This window comes from Paroedura picta, chromosome 2 (assembly GCF_049243985.1).
Source record: "Paroedura picta isolate Pp20150507F chromosome 2, Ppicta_v3.0, whole genome shotgun sequence".
NCBI lineage: Eukaryota > Metazoa > Chordata > Lepidosauria > Squamata > Gekkonidae > Paroedura > Paroedura picta.
The window spans coordinates 108,820,986-108,838,334 of record NC_135370.1 but is presented as its reverse complement, the minus strand read 5'-3'; the positions used below and the strand labels follow the sequence as shown (position 1 = coordinate 108,838,334).

General features: G+C 43.4%; 1 protein-coding gene and 1 pseudogene across 5 annotated transcripts in view; both read left to right on the top strand.

Annotated features, from left to right (window-relative positions):
- Positions 1 to 17,349, top strand: part of NELL1 (neural EGFL like 1) — a 705,231-nt gene that overhangs the window by 671,268 nt on the left and 16,614 nt on the right. For all 5 annotated transcript variants that reach the window (XM_077322024.1, XM_077322027.1, XM_077322026.1 and 2 more), the window contains one exon: positions 17,141 to 17,317. In XM_077322024.1, coding sequence (XP_077178139.1) covers positions 17,141 to 17,317 — 177 coding nt within the window. The remainder of the gene's footprint in view (positions 1 to 17,140; positions 17,318 to 17,349) is intronic.
- On the top strand, positions 12,904 to 12,978 carry LOC143831039 (U6 spliceosomal RNA; annotated as a pseudogene).

Here is a 17,349-nt window from a genome sequence, read left to right as displayed (position 1 = left end):
CAATTCAGTTTGGGCTTCCTGATTATTAATCTGTGCCTCTGTAAGGTGCTTGATGAAATCAAGAAAGAATTCAGAGACTTTCTGCCTAACATTAGTGATCCCCTCTATCATTCCTTGAAAATAAGAGGATTGTAAACCATTTTCCTTTATAGCCTTGTTCAACTCACGCAGAATTGAATAGGGAATGGCTTCCCACGTTAACGGGATCTGCCTGTTTTCCCCTTCCCCACGCGGTTCCCCCCTCATTAAAGGAAAGAACGCTGGGGTTTCTCCCTCCCAGTCCTCAGAGAGATCGAGCTGACCGGCCTGACGGGCAGCTCGAATCGCGTTAACGATCTGGGAGTGGCCTCCAGTCCTTAATGGCTGCGAGGCGACAGGTTTGGGAGCGGTTGGTGTAACGGCCACTGGTAAGAGAGTGGGATAGGGAAGGGGTGAAGGTGCAATATCTTTCAATAGCAGATTTCCAGCTTCTGGATTCATGACTTCCAGCGCTTTGTGTACTTTCTGCCATGTCAATAAGATCAGCATGGGAGCATGGGGCTCTGCCTTTAACTCCCTCCCTATTTTTTCCCAGTCTCCTAGTCTTCTGGTCCCCGCTAAAGGGTACCACGGGCACTGGCAAGATACTTCTTGTATCAGTTCCCGGAGGTCCTTCACCGAAATCGCCTCTCCTGTGCACTGTCTCACTGCCTGTTTCAATTCGTCAGCATGCTTTACCTGTTCCTTAGACAATGATTCCCCCATACTCACCAGGGAGCCGTAGCTGATCGTGCACGAAGACTCTTTTTCTGGTCGCGGTGAGCACAGGGTCTGGAATCATGTCGGGGTCACCACTTGTCGGGAAGCAATGAGGAAGAATGACACGGAGAAGGATTTCCTGCGAAAGACCTCTCGAACAGAGCGGAATCCTTTATTTATACATACACGTAAATCATTTCAAATAATCCCGCGAGGTAGCGTGGAGCAAACTGATAGGCTTCAAGTAATCCTGCGAGGTAGCGTGGAGCAAACTGATAGGCTTCAAGTAATCCTTTTTACATATAAGGCAATTGTTGTGCTGTAGTATCCTGATTGGTCTAGGTTAGATGCAGAGGTGCAGCCTCAGAGAGCGTGGTTTGCCAACGCCCTCAGGCCGAATCTCTACACAACATAAACTCAAAAAGCTAAGCAACAGAGAAAACAAAAGAAGCCCAATAATATTCACTTTAATACTTGGGAGAAAACAGGAGTGCTTTGCCTAACATGCCTCCTCAAAAAAGCTCAGATTTGTGATAATGCCATGAATGAAGCTTTTGTACTTAGGCAAAGCGACTGTCATACAACATTCCTATAAAGTAGGTTAGATTAAGCAACAGGATGAAAAACTAGCAGAGCGACATACATGATAAAGCATTAGCATCTGCAATCCTGCAGTCCTGTCCCAATTCAGAATTCAGGCATTGGTTTCCTTCATCCAATGAATGAAAGACAAGAGGTTGTAGGCAGTTTCCACAAGAAATTAACACTACATAGTTAGAGATTTAGTTTATTAAGAGCACAAGTAAGGACCAACCCCTAATTTTCAAGGATACTAAATGCCTGATCTCAGGGCAACAGCTTTCTACTTAGGTCCACAATGGGATGAAGCTTCCCAGCATCTCCCTTCTGAAGTAACAGTGCTCCCAGGTCTCTCTCTAATGTGTCTGTTCTGACCACAAAATAATTTTTTGATTGGGGGCTCCAAAATGGGTGCAAATGCCAATTGCTCTTTCATATTATAAAAAGGCTGCTGGTATTCAAGCATCCAAATGTGCCCGGGACTTATCATGTCTGATTATTGATGCGGTGGAAGACCAGCAGGAGGCAGACATGACCGCTTCAGAGGCCTGCTATTAGTGTATGCTGCAGGAATGCAGCACGCACAGTGTCAGGGTCAAGGTGGGGACCCATGGTACCTATATTAGGCACCATGTGCATGGGTCCTGCCCTCTTCACCTGGGATGCCATGGAGCAGATTCCCTCCTACCCTCCCTATGTTGATGTGTACACAACCTTGTTCAGAGTTTTGAGGTGGATGTTTTTCAGTCAATATTTTGTCACAGCTATAGGTTTGCATGGGATGGAGCCTGTTGGAAGTGAGTCCAGTGTGTGCTTGGACTCCCTGGCATTCGAGGCCTCCCTAAGAGGTGGCACATATATGAGTTCAGCTTAACCAGGCAGGAGACAAGGGGCTCATTTACCACATGGCCCGAGGGCAGCCAAATGAGGTTGGTGCCTGTTGGCCCCTCCACATATTTCACTTCCCTTCATTGCGGACTTCAGTAGGTAACGGGATCTGCTCTCCCAGCTGGGAATGATACGAGTCCCCAGGGCACTTCCGGTCCCCAGGGTGTTGCTGCAGTCCACAGGCTTCCTCCCTCATGCTGTGTGAACCCTTCCATGGGGAAGTAATAAAGCTTAGGCCTTGTTTATACCCAACATTGGTGTGTCTCATCTTATTCCCGCTCATAATGCCCTCCTGCAAGTCAACACCTTAGTTGTGGCCCTTTTCTTACAGAAATCCATTAAAAGGAGGCTCAATTGCGAATCTTCTGTAGAATCTTCTGTAGAAATTTACAAGGCCTAGGAATGATTGTATATATTTTTTGTGACTGGACTCAGCCAAACCATAATACTAGCATCAACATGATAACATCAAAATTGACATTTAGATCCCTTAAAAGGGGGTTTTCCCTTATGAATTCTTTGAAACACATCTTGTACTTTTCCAGATTTTCTTCCTGGAAAAGTCCTTATATGAGCATGCGATCCTCTGAAAGATTTTAGATGCCCCATTTAATCCAAATGGCACCTTGACAATTTGATAATGTCCCAGACGTGATACAAAGGCACTCTTATCAGAGGCTTCAGGAGGCAGAGGGACTTGCTAATAACTTTAAGTCAAGTCAATGGTGCTAATCTGGCACCAGCTAGGTACTCAGTTGGACTCTCAGTCCTAGTAGTTGGGTAAGAATCCACAAATGTTATTTATTCAGCTTCCTGAAATCAACCCAAAAGTGATGTTTAGCAGGCACATCCTTAGACAACTTTTCTTGGGCATGATGACAATAGGCACATCCCAATTTGAATGGGACTCCTTGATTACCACCCACATTAACATTTGCAGAATGTAAGCAGCTTCAGTTTCCTTCAGAGGCCTAAAATGAATGAAGACTAGACTTTATAGATGCACAAGCCCTCATTTGATGTGTTGAGTTATCAAGCCAGTTTTTCCAGGACATTAGAAAAAAGAGGCTGGAAACAGTTTAGTACCTCCTTCAGTTTATACTGCTGCTTAGGAGACAGGATAAGGACCATCTGCAATTGCTCTAAACCTTCCATTCCTTTGTGTTCATTTAATAGCTCAGCCAGCCACATTTCCTCCCCCTTCACTCCAACTCCTTCACTGGAAACATTTTGAGCCCTTTCAAAGAACAGTTTCAATTGGTTGATGTGAACAATTTGGGCCTTCTTTGGGGAGCCTACTTTTCTGATCAAATTATTGTCAAATTCCAGCTTCTGTTGTACACCAAATGGACCAGCCCATGGGAAATCTAATCTAACTTGGCTATACGATCCGGTTTTAAAATCAAGACCTCGAGCCAGATGACTAGATTTCTAAATGCTCACAGGCTGGAACTTCCTATAATTTTTTCACTTCCTAATGCCTGCCCGTATATCCAAATCTTGGTCCAGGGTATCCTCCATTACTGCAAGGGTACTAGAGGCTTCTAGTAACTCTGCAGCTGCCATCTTTTTTTACTCTCCCATCCCAACTGACCAAAATGATAACCATTCTGATGATCCAGAGAGTATATTGGCAATAACTTTATGTTATACACAAAGGCCCTGCTCCCCTTAAGTTGCCATCACTTCAAGGAGGCCAAAGTGACCCTCATGTGCTCATAGGAATAGTGTGCACAAAAAATAAAAATAAAAATATGGTAAAATATATAATATTTATTAAATAAACAATGTGTTTCTCAAAATAGGCTAAATTTCTATCTAGCATTATACCTTGTATTATATGGCACCATCTTAACATTTCAATATAAAACAACATAGCTTTAAGCATTCTCTTCATAGCCAACCATACCATAGTACAGGCCTCAGTACACCAGAATCACAAAGCTTGCATGATCTCACTTTGGCTCCTAGCCAAATTATGGCCTCAAATTATCTGATGCCACTGAGGATATGTTGTCGCTGGAACCTTCAAGAAGATTACGCCATTGCTCCTACTTCCTTCTCTCATCCGTAGGCCACAGGTTACCAATATAACCTAATTATCATATTCTCAACCTTGGTCTTGAAGATTAAAACAGTCATCATCATCATCATCATCATCATCGTTGTGATCGATCGATTGATCTGATTTATATGACTGCCGCTCTCGGAAACTGGCTCGCGGCGATTCACAATATTTCAATACAAATACAGTATATTAAAAACCATTACAATTCCCCATTCAAACCCCCTAAACAATGACTCAGTGACAATGATGGTGATTAAGAAAAAACTATTCCCATACAGGCCTACTGGATGAGCAGAAGGAAGTGGCTGGATAATTGGGCATAGGGTGAAACAATCTGGGGAACCAGGCCAATCTAATACTGGCCTCTCCCTCTGGGGAGAGGGGCCCGATCTTAGCCCCTGAGCCACCACCCAGCCTCAGACAAATGCCTGGTGGAAGAGCTCCATTTTGCAGGCCCTGTGGAACTCAAAGAGCTCTGACAGGGCCGGCAGTTTTCCAGGAAGCTCATTCCACCAGGTAGGGGCCAGGACCGAAAAGTCCCTAGCCCTTGTCAAGGCCAGGTGTGCCTCCTGGGGTCCTGGGATCATCGGCAGATTCTTACTCGCAGAGTGAGGGGCCCTGCAGGAGGCATAAGGAGATAGGTGGTCACTCAAGTATGCAGGATCCAAGCCACATAGATTAATACTAAAACCTTGAACATAATCCGAAAACAAACAGGCAACAAACAGAAGGAGCTGCTTCTGCAGAGGCTGAACATGGGACCTGCAAGGTGATTTAGTGAGGAAACGTGCAGCTGCGTTCTGTACCAGCTGTACCTTCTGGGTTAGGGACAAGGGTAGGCCTGCGTAGAGCAAGTTACAGTAGTCAAATCTAGAAGTGACTGTTGCATGGATCACAGTGGCCAGGTGTTCTGGGTGCAGGTAGGATGCTAGTAGCCGAGCTTGGCATAGATGGAGAAACGCTGTCCGGGCTACCTTAGTGACCTGGGCCTCCATGGAAAGTGAGGCATCCAGAATCACTCCCAAATTCCTAGCTTGGGGCACAGATGACAATTGTACCCCGTCCAGGCAGGGAAGACTCACTTCCTGTTCCTGCTCACTTCGGCCTAGCCAAAGGATTTCCTTCTTGGAGGGGTTGAGTTTCAGGTGGCTCCTCCTGATCCATCCAGCCACTGTTTCCAAACAGCTGGTGAATCTTTCTGGGGGGAGATCCGGCCATCCATCCATCAAGAGATAGATCTGGTATCATCACACCCAAGCCCATAACTCCATACCAGCTGGGCCAGAGGACCAACTGGAAGGCCCAATTGCTTATACCTGCAATTGAGAATAGGCCTATTAATATTCACTTTAACCCTTGGGAAGAAATAGGGACAAGAGATCTTTTAAATCTGTCTTTACCCATACACCAACATAGAAAAAGCATCAGAAGGAGACAGGAAAAGACTAACTGTTTTTTCTTCTTTATTGAATATATAAAAATGGTTACAATATCTGTTGCTGTAGGGGACCATTTCTGCACAAGGAATTTCCCCCTGCCCAGCCTCTTGTTGTTTGTGGGTTTTAATGCTGCTTCCTCATGATGTCATCAGGAACCTGTAGCTCTCCACTGGGTAGCATGGGTTTTCATCCTTTTTGCCACACAATGATGGAAATTGGTAGAATCTGCTTCCCCTCCCCTCCATGTCATGCTGGAAACCAGGGCAAGCTTGTCTGAAAGGAGAAATGCATGGCAGTCATGCTAACATTTTGCCTGCCCTTGCACCCACCCTCCATTTCCAGATCACAATTTAAAAAATGGTGTAGTCCATGTTACTACGGAACCGCAAAGTGACGTGCCCTCAGTTCAAATAAAATGTTCTCTTCAGTGTACACAGTAATATTGGGATCAGGCAGCAACCCCATCCAAAACACATTCCTGTTTATGTTTTGTGTTGGTGGGGTATGAGCAGGGAAAGAGGGGGGACATTTGATGAAGCAGCCCTCTCCTTATTAGCTTGGCATCCGTGCTGTGTTTTAAATATTTATTGTGAACACACAACCATCAGAGTCTAATTACCATGACCAGTCTATCACAAATGTACCCAGACTTAAGGAGACCATTATACAAAGAATCCTGAAAAGAAATCTAAAGAAATATTTTATTGTAGTGGCATAATCCCGTAGGAATGTGGAAGTGCAAGTATTTTTTTTAAAAAAACTTTGACTGTTGTGCTGTTTCCCCATGGCAATGTAGAAGTGTTTTTTTTTAAATAATAATTTTAGGACTTAAGGGGGACAGACGTTTGAGTCCCCAAAACCACCGATGTGAAGGGATTGGTGGCTTGTGTGACTGACAATCCGAGGAGCTGGGAGAAGGTTTAGGTTGTCCATGCTTCTGGCTTCCCCACCACCTCATCGGGAGGCAAAAAGCCCTGATGAAATGTCGGGATAATGTGGGAGGGGTCTCCCATCAGGAAGCGTGCAAACATGTGGTTTATTATCGCACATTTGCAAGCAGGAGGTAGCGCGTGTTTTATATCTCCATGCGTAAATGGTCGGGGTTAGTATTTTTCTTCATGGGAAATATATCAATAATCAGAATAGCATGATTTTTTTCATTGCAGGAGACAAGGCACATATTGGAATAGCATAGCTGAAATATGATGTTTTCCTAAAGATGCCTTTGATTAGTTCTCCAAACGATTTGCATTGTAAGTGACATACTTAAATAACAGTATTGTCCAGCAATTGTGGTCATTAATCAAAGCCAAAACATTGATGAGCCTCAAGGAGTCACCAAAAGTAGTCCTGGTTAAGGGGGGTCAGAGTTAACATGGAAACGGAACTATTTATTTGCGCCTGAGCCTCTTAATTGCATTTAGCCTGTCTGACCGATTATGCATGGGCTGGAACACCCAAGATGGCGGCAATAGGGCTTCGGAGAAAATCCCTGATTATGCTTGATGTCACTGCCATCCCAGGCACCACTGAGCCCTGGCCCGACCCAGGACCTCAGAAAGCCCATGTTAAGGAAACGCGGATTCTTCTGCATTTCCGGGTCTGCCGCGGGTGCAGGTGAGGGCTAGATTGTGCTAGCTAGCCCAATGCATAATCAGGACCAAAGGCCTGGCTACTTCCCCAAATGATGGTGTCCCTGCAGGGATGCCTCTCACCCCTGACAGCTCTGTGGCTCTGCAGAGATGACAGGGGCATCCCCCCCCGTCATGGTGGGAGAGCAGCATGCTGCTCCTCGCCTTTATGCAGTGGAGGCCCCATGCGTCCACTCCCTTCCTCGTTGCTGCTGCCACCACTGCAGAACACTCCCAGCGCTTCCAGCCGTTGCGTCGTGGCAGCCAGCATGCGCCAGGGGAGCCCCTTTCCCAAGCGCATGCAGGGAGCAGCAGGACTCCCCCCCCCCCCACTGCAACAGAATGGCGGCAGCCCGGTGTGGCTGCCGCTGTGCATAATATGTCTTATTAATTCTTTAACAATATCAAACATAGTCTCTCTCTTTGTGATAACAGAGTGATAACAGAGTTTCAGAATTCATTAGATACATATTTCCCAGCAAGTCCTGGAAGTATCACAAACCTTGACTTAGCACTGTAGGATCATCACTGCCAGTGCAGAGTGGGCTCTCCTAAGAAAATGTAGCAGAACATGATTTCACCTTTTTTTTCTCTCCACTCTAACAAAAGAGCAAGGGGAGAAAACACCGCTTGGTACCATTTAAACAACTACAACCGTTAGGAGTCACTATTATTATGACGGGTAGAAATATAACTGCTAAAATGGACAATGAATGATAATTGTATTAATCTGGTCTGAGAACCTTGAGTAACAAAGGACTGAAATCGAATTCTACAGTTAAGAGTGGCCTTTGAAGGTGGCAATTAGAATACTGAAGTTCAATTAAGAAGAGTGAGGGATCGAGAGAGGATCCTGAATCTTGAAAGTAGGACCTGTAGTTGGTCCCTGAGGGAAGTTTTTAGTAAAAGGGGGATGATACTCATCAAGTGTTTAAGAGGCTGTTTTTGTACTTTTTACTATCTGAAGAAGGCTCAAAGTGGCTACCCTTCCTCTCACCACCACAGACACTCTGTGAGGTTGGTGAGGCTGAGAGAGCCCAGATGGCTGCATGTTGAAAAGTGGGGAATCAAACCCGGTTCTCCAAATTAGAGGCTCTCACTCTTAACCACTACACCAAACTGGCTCTCCAGAAGGGTTCTTAAAAGATTTATTGCCCTTTAGAGGCAAGAAAGAAAATAGGAGCCTTTGTGTGTGTTCCTGTCTTCACAGATTTATGTAATTTTGAGACAATGAAGTTTATGCCTATTCATTTAAGCAGTAACTGCCAAGGGATCACTCTCCACAGTTTTAAAGACTAGTTTGCGTAACAAAACAGCTGCTTGATTGTGAAAAAACTATCTATTGTTTATAATTATACAATGTTACCTTATTCCTGTTGCCTGACATGCACAAATGAAGAATGTTAGGGCTCCTCATCATCCCAGGCTGAGTCAGCATACATCTATACTCATTTAAACAACTGGATGGGACAGACAGAAAAACTTTTATATGCAGTGGAGGCAATATGAGTGCAGGGCACAGAGGAAAGAGCAGCAGCAGTGGGCGAGAGAGGGACCAGGCTTGAACAGGGGAGGATGAAATGGGCTTCTTCTCCCCACTGTGCCACAGACAGCATGTAAATGCTGAATCTCTTGGCTCCACCTTCTTAGGGTAGCGCCTGTGCCACATTCCTTCTTGCCTTGACACACTGCTGCTGCAATTCAACTTCCTCACATGTGAAAAGGGAAAAGGGGGAAGGAGAGCATCTATGGCTGTGATCCATGGGGGAAGGCACTGCACAGGACTCCTCAAAGTGTGGGGCCCTTAGCACATACTATATTTGCTACATGGATGAACTGGCCCTGGAGAAAGGGAGGCTTTTTTGTTGACCATTCTAAAGGAAGTTGATAGAAAGTTGGGCTAGATACCTGTTTTCATTACCAATCCCATAAAAACGATGTAAAAGAAACTAACTAGAAATGACTTTGAGTACACCACAGTTCATCATCATCATCATCACCATCAATTGTTCATAAAACAAGACAACCCATCCTATCCTTATCCATCGTTGTTCCTCTATATATTTCTGAAACAGCCTAGGGGGTGGGATGTGTCCGGCTGTCCAAGTTGGAATATGGCTAATCAGGATGCAGCTAGATTTTTCCTGATTGGCTCTGCCCCTGCAACTCCTGCCCTCCGGCCCTTGACTCTAGCCTCTTTGCTCTCAGATTCCTCAGTGCCTGGAGCCAGCAGCAGGTCAAAGGGTCGAGGTGCAGGGCCTCCTAAAGAGGGCCTCTTTGCCTGCTAGGCTGGGCCTGCTGATGAGGGTCTCCTGGCCTGCAGACTGCCTGCTAAGGAGCTCTGTCTTTGCCCTGCTAACGAGATACCCAGCCCCTGCCCACCCCACTTGATTTGGCTGTGAGCTGCGGCCCAAAGCCATTTTAAGCTGCTTGGCCAGGGGTCATGGGAGGGGAACCTTTCAGGGCCCATTCTTAGGAACGGGTTTTGAAGCTAGTAAGCAATAATATCCAGTTTGTTGCAGTGCGCCTGTATTAGACTGTGTGAAGACAGCAAAAAAAATTATTTTGGGGTATGTGAAAAGGGATTATTTCAGCACTCCACCAGACATAATACAGCAGCTAATCCGCTTTAAGCATGCTGGTATTTGTTCCTATGAATGAGAACAAAATTTACTAAAACATTAAAATTTTAACAGCTTAATTAGTTGAGTGCATTCAGTATCAAAGTAGCCTGAAGTAGATTTTCTCTGCTTTCTCAAAGTACATCCCTCAAGCCTTATAAGAATTATTACATAGTTGGCAGAGCCTTGTTATGTTTAATCCTATTTTGTTGTTCTGTTTTCTCATGAATAAAGCAGCTTGACTGGACTAACAGAATGGAAACTAGATTTCTTATATTCCCTGTTAGTAAGGGGTTGGGAAGTACAGACCTTTCCAAGATGGAGGATAAGGATGTTCCTATAGCAGATTAAAGTAAAGTATATTGATTGATTTATTAATCTAGAAAATGTATATGCTGCTTCTCCAGATACCTGGCTTTAGGTAGCAGACAGCTAAGATAGTACAGAACCATTAAAGCACACCAATTAAAGACAAAGCCATTAAAAGCCATCCATAAAGAACAGGCCAACACCATAAAATACAACCATTAAAACCACTAAAAGCAGACCCATGCCATTTAAACAGTCAGGGTATGGCAATAGCATAAAATACATACTGAGAAGCCTCAAAAGGTATAAATAGAATGCTCCTTAGGCCAGAAGCAAACCATAAGACATTTCAAAGATAAAACCTCTTTGTTAAAAGCCTGTGTAAAAAGGAATGTTTTCACCTGACACATAAAAGAAAATAAGATCGGTGCCAGGTAAGCTTCATGGAAATGACATTAACAGAAAAAGTCCTGTCTCTAGACAATAGCCCCTTACCTCTGAAGATGGGACTTCAGAAGAGGAACTTAACTGGAGGCCTGGACAGTATTAATAGAGGCAGTTCTTCAAAGGCGTAGTTCTAAAAGACCAATGAAGAAGTGTCTTATTTCTGACATTGTCAAATAGAAACTGAAGTTAATAATAGACAGAGTACACAGGGGGGTTGTTTTATTTTATGATTGTTTTCTCTGCACGATATATCTGTAGTTTCAAATAGGACGTTACATCTTTTAATTTTTGTTTATCTCATGGAAAGGAGCCCGTTTTCTCTGTTTTGGTGGTCCCCAGGTTCTAGAATTCTGGTGATTTATAGTCACCTATCCTGATTATCAACCACAAGGAAAAGGTTTCTCATTTCCTCTTTTAAAGCTGTTGAAATGTCCTTGTTATGCTATTATGTTGTCTGCTTTCAATTTATTTGAAGCTTTGTTTATTCAAAAGTGCTAAATGTCATGAATTCATCAAGCCAAAATGGCAGCCTCTTGTACTTTGCACCTCCTGTAGCAATTAATTAAATCATGTGAAAAGAAGGGGGAAAGTGTTGTCTGATCATGATATTTGGTAGTAGTCCTGATGGTTGTTTTCAGTCGTATTTCTCCAGTTGAAAGGAAAATAGATTACCTATTTGTGCAAATAGTGGAAAGATTATTTAGAAATTGCTGAGGTTATTTTAGAGATGGATATTTGACACTCAAAAGCAGCAAGAATCTTGGTGTAGTTTAAAAGGCCCCATACATGTGACATTGAAATATTGGGGTCAAATTGCTCACTGTGGAGTGGAAAAAGAACAGGTCTGAATATATAACGCAAAAATAGCCTTATGAGAATGAGAAATATGTCATTGTGTAGCTGTAGAATAGTGTGATTGAAAGCTCAAATTCTAATTAAGCCCACTTACCAGATGAACTGACTTTATTACTAATTTGCATAATATATTTAATTTGCCTAATTCCATCTGATGTTAGGGTTTTGGAACACTTTATTTTTAAAAACATAAGATATATAGAGTGTGGTGGCAAGAAGAAACAGAGGGTGATGTCAGTAAAGATCGTTTCCATAATATATAGATGTCTTTCTCAGATTGCTGAATACTCTGCCAATTTTCTTTAGTGGTTGAACCCTTAGCAGAAACTGACTATACATTTTCAGGCTTCCACAACCATGAAGGCTTAGCAGTATTTGAAATAATGAAAGTCGACATGTTGTTTGGATTGTTACCGAATTTATATAAATTCTATTCTCTAATTCATTTTACTTATTTTAATGTTATAATGACCTTCGGGGTATTTCAGATATAGACTTAGAAAATCATAGAATCATAGAGTTGGAAGTGGCCACACAGGCCATCTAGCCCAACCCCCTGCTCAACGCAGGATCAGCCCAAAGTATCCTAAAGCATCCAAGAAAAGTGTGTATCCAACCTTTGCTTGAAGACTGCCAGTGAGGGGGAGCTCACCACCTCCTTAGGCAGCCTATTCCTCTGCTGAACTACTGTGACTGTGAATGTTTTTTCCTGATATCTAGCTTATATCGTTGTAAGGTAAAGGTATCCCCTGTGCAAGCACCAAGTCATGTCTGACCCTTGGGGTGACGCCCTCTAGCGTTTTCATGGCAGACTCAATACGGGGTGGTTTGCCAGTGCCTTCCCCAGTCATGACCGTTTACCCCCCAGCAAGCTGGGTACTCATTTTACCGACCTCGGAAGGATGGAAGGCTGAGTCAACCTTGAGCCGGCTGCTGGGATTGAACTCCCAGCCTTATGGGCAAAGCTTTCAGACGGCTGCCTTACCACTCTGCGCCACAAGAGGCTCTATATCGTTGTACTTGTAGTTTAAACCCATTACTGCGTGTCCTCTCCTCTGCAGCTAATGGAAACAGCATCCTGCCCTCCTCCAAGTGACAACCTTTCAAATATGTAAAGAGGGCTATATCATGTCCCCTCTCAACCTACTTTTCTCCACTGTACCCTTTCAATTTTATCCACATCCTTCTTGAAGTGAGGCCTCCAGAACTGCACACAGTACTCCAGGTGTGGTCTGACCAGTGCCGTATACAATGGGACTATGACATCTTGTGATTTTGATGTGATGCCCCTGTTGATACAGCCCAAAATGGCATTTGCCTTTTTTACCGCTGCATCACACTGCCTGCTCATTGGAACGATACAGAGAAGGTTAGCATGGCTCCTGTGCAAGGATGATATGCAAGGATTCGGCCTACTAGGGCTCCACCTTAGAATAAGAGTGAAGGAATCCGTGATAAGCCTATTCTTAAATACAGCTGGATGTTTTTGCTTGAATTAATCATTCAGCAAATGAATAACTCAGCACTGGAATTAAAAAAACAAAAGTATTCTTAATCCAGTTGCCTATAAAAGTACTAAAATTGTTTGTTCACCTATAATAACAGGTAGAGTTTTCAGCACCATAATACCTGTAATTATTATGCTCACAATCCTCAATTTTCCTCAGTTTTTATAAATTCATTTTCTTTTCTTTTTATGAAACTGACATAGTAGGATTTTTAGCACTTGAAAATAATCTTGATGCCTTAGATACTAGACAGGTTTTAATTTATTTCAACTGTACCGAATCTAGGGTTGCCAGGCCATGGAAATTGAGGACTGTATTGGGTGGATGATATTGTACTATGGACTTTTTGAGCAAGTGTTAGAGTGCTGGCCCAGTGTAATATCGGTGCTTCCAGGTTGTGCTAGAAGTGATGGCTTCACTCCGTGATGAAAACTGCTCCCACCCCCTCTGTTTTATTATTATTATTATTATTATTATTATTATTATTATTTCGATTTATTTCCCGCCACTCCCAAATGGCTCGTGGCGGGTTACAATGTCTTAAAAAAACCCATTAAAACTCCCATTAAAAGACTTTAAAATGTCACAACATGGCAGCACAATAATAAGATCCCCTTCCTACCCCCATTCCTAAAAAAGGGGGGGGTGGAGGAGAAGGAGGTCAACGATGTCAAGAAGCCCGGGGGAGAGCAGTCGATGTACCCCAGCAGCCCCAGCCTCAACCATAAACCTGGCGGAAGAGCTCCGTCTTGCAGGCTCTGCGGAACGTTGAAGGGTCCCGCAGGGCCCGCAGCTCACCCGGGAGCTCATTCCACCAGGTGGGGGCCAGGACCGAAAAGGCCCTGGCCCTGGTCGAGGCTAGGCGTGCTTCCCTAGGGCCGGGAACGACCAGAAGATTCTCACTTGCAGAGCGCAGAGCCCTGCGGGGGGCATAGGGCACTAGGCGGTCCCTCAGGTATGTGGGTCCCAGCCCGCGTAAAGCCTTAAAGGTTAGAACCAGAACCTTGAACCGGATCCGGACAGCAATTGGTAACCAGTGCAGCTGCCTCAGCACAGGCTGGATGTGGGCCCTCCAAGGTGTGCCGGTGAGGACCCTAGCGGCTGCATTTTGTACCAGCTGGAGTTTCCGGATCAGAGACAGGGATAGGCCCGCGTAGAGCGAGTTACAGAAATCTAATCTGGAGGTGACCGTTGCATGGATCACAGTGGCCAGGTGTTCAGGGGACAGGTAGGGCGCTAGTAGCCGAGCTTGGCGAAGATGGAAAAATGCCTGGCCGGCTACTTTCCTGACCTGCGCCTCCATAGTCAGGGAGGCATCAATGGTCACACCCAAGTTTCTGGCCTGGGACACGATGGTAAGATGCGCCCCTGCCAGGGTGGGTAAATGCGCTTCCTGTTCCCGCCCCCTACGTCCCAGCCACAGGACCTCCGTCTTGGAGGGGTTGAGTTTCAGGCGACTCTGCTCAAACCATTCTGTCACCGCTTCCAAACATCTGGCAAATGGTTCCGGGGGGGGAGTCTGGGTGGCTGTCCATGAGGAGATAGAGCTGGGTGTTATCAGCGTACTGATGGCAGCCCAACCCAAAACTTTACAAGCCTTCTCCCACCTGCTGACCAAATGTGCATCTGCAAATATTGCCAGTTTGCCCACCATTAGCAAGCACTTGGTGAGCTTACCAGAATCACCCACAATAAGTAAATATTTAGCACTGTCAAAAATCTTACGAGAGAGAAATAAAAAATGTTTTCTTTCTAGTAAAACGGAGAGCATTTTTTATTGAAAGCTAAGAACTTTTGTACCCCTTTTATTTCTTTGGGAGAGTTGTGATGTGATATTATGGCCAAGGATTTTAAGTAGGGATATATATTTTCATGAAATGATTTTCACCTGATAAATCAAGATGTATAATAATATAAAAGATATAAATGTAGGTGAAGTAATAATCATTTTCCCCATTCACTTGCCATATTAAATTTTGTTGACAATCCATGTTATGTAATGTTAGCACATTCCTGGTAAATTAATGGGGCCACCTGTTCGTCTTGTATTTAGATTTTTAAAAAATCTCTACAACTGCACAATTACTCAAAGTATTCAAAAGAAAACTGTTGATAGGTGATAGTCATAGCAGAATATTTCTTTACTCAGTGTGCTTTTTTTCTCTTTTCTTATATACAAACAGAAAACCTCTGCACTCACGAAACAAAGAAGGAGACATACATGTTCTTGTCCTTTGTGCAGCCCGTTTATTTGCTGCTATGATTACATTGACTAAATCTCATCCAGAAAAAAATTATTTAAGGTAGTTCTAGCCAAATGTAATCTCAACTTATTGGTTCTGATTTGAAAAACAGATGTGATGATTTTGTTCATAATGTCTCTCTCATCTGAGCCAATATAGATCCCAATTTGCAGGTAGGTTTTGCAGAGGACATATCCTTAGTGACGTCACTATAGATAGCTTCAATTTGGTTTCCTAGTTGACAGAGTATTTGGTGTTGTGAAGGCTACTTCTTACATACTCACCTGGGTTACTAAATTCCTACTGCAATTATTAATATGCCCCACTTTACCAGACATGTTTAAAAGAAACTTTGATTAGAGTCCTTCTTAAGAAGTCATACCTAGATTAGAAGAATGTGGACTATTATTTACCTGTGTCCAAGGTTGTAGCAGAGCAACCCAGAATGCTTGGTTTGTATTGATTTACCAGATATAAATGGGGGTTAAACTTTTTGTAATACATTAAGTTAAGAGTTAGGGGGTACTCCTGAATCTGGCATTGTTAATAAATAAATAGGTGGGTGCTGTTACTAGAAATACCTTATTTGAGTTAAATCTAGTTCATAAACTGTCTTGTTTAAATGCTGCTGATCTAGTTATATCTAATTATCCATGCTACTGTAACTTTTAGTTTGGGCTGCTGCAAAGTGCTCTATGTTGGATTGCTGACTCTACACCAGAAAAGTTACAACTTGTACATATTAGCAGCAGTATGGCTTCTCTTTGGGACAACTGCACGGGTTACCTAATTGCTTCCTGGCTGTATTGAAAGCATTGCTTATTACCTTTAAAGCATTCATAGCTTAGGGCGAGGGATAAGAGCATATGGAGGGAGAAACATGCAATAGGCTCTTGAGTGTTGTCCTGCCTCTTCACCTGCCCTCCCATCTCCTGCCCAGCAATTAAAAAAAAATTGAAACCTATGCGTAAGCATTGCCACACATAGGTTTCATTTTTTTTTAATTCATGCTCGGGGGAACTTTGGAGACAACCATCTGATTGGTTGCCTCCATTGATTGACAGGCTGAGGAGAGATGAGTAAAAGAATGTGTTGCTCTCTCTTGTGCCTTTCCCCCCTGCTAGTGGGGAATGGAAAAGGCAAGACGCAGTGACAGGAAGGCTTTACATTATGGAGGGGAGAAATGGCGCAATTTACTATCTCATAATTGTGGGTGGGAGACATCGCGTGATTTGGCTGTCCTTGCAGAAATGCTATATGTATTCTCGGCTCCCAGCTTCATATTTTTAGTGGTTCTTTGAAACAAGATGTTATATCTGAAGTCCATTTGAAGATACCTTCTGAAACAGGTCCAGAAGACCAACTTAAAAGTGACTAGGTAGGCCATGAGTAGTTTGTCCAATAACCTTGTGGGTTTTGCTGTAAGCCCTAAAGCACTGTAGTTCAAGACATTTGTTCTTTAAGAAGAGCTCATCTGTCTGCTGATTATATATTTAATGCAATCACTTATTAATGCAGGAGAGTAACATGTAGAAACTATTATAGCTATTTGAGTAATAACATTGCAGTACATTCAGATAATGGATTGTTTTAAACAAATATTTAATTAATTGATGGTGTAGGAATTAATAGGATTTCTGATTTAGGGCACTATCTAGTTTTAGAACCAGTCATATTCATGAAGCTTGAAGTACTGTCATTAAGACTATGAAATACACTTTACTAACTCATTGCTAGGCATGTCCCAATTTTCTGTAAACCACCCCCTATTTAGTGCTATTTGTTTAATAATACTTATTATATTTTCTTGACAGGATGGCAAGATATTCTGTCGACGGACTGCTTGTGATTGCCAGAATCCTAGTGTTGATTTCTTTTGCTGCCCAGAATGTGATACCAGGGTCACCAGTCAATGTTTAGACCAGAATGGGCACAAGCTATACCGAAGTGGAGACAACTGGACATACAGCTGTCAGCAGTGCCGCTGTTTGGTATGGAAGACAACAGCAAAAAGATTCATGAG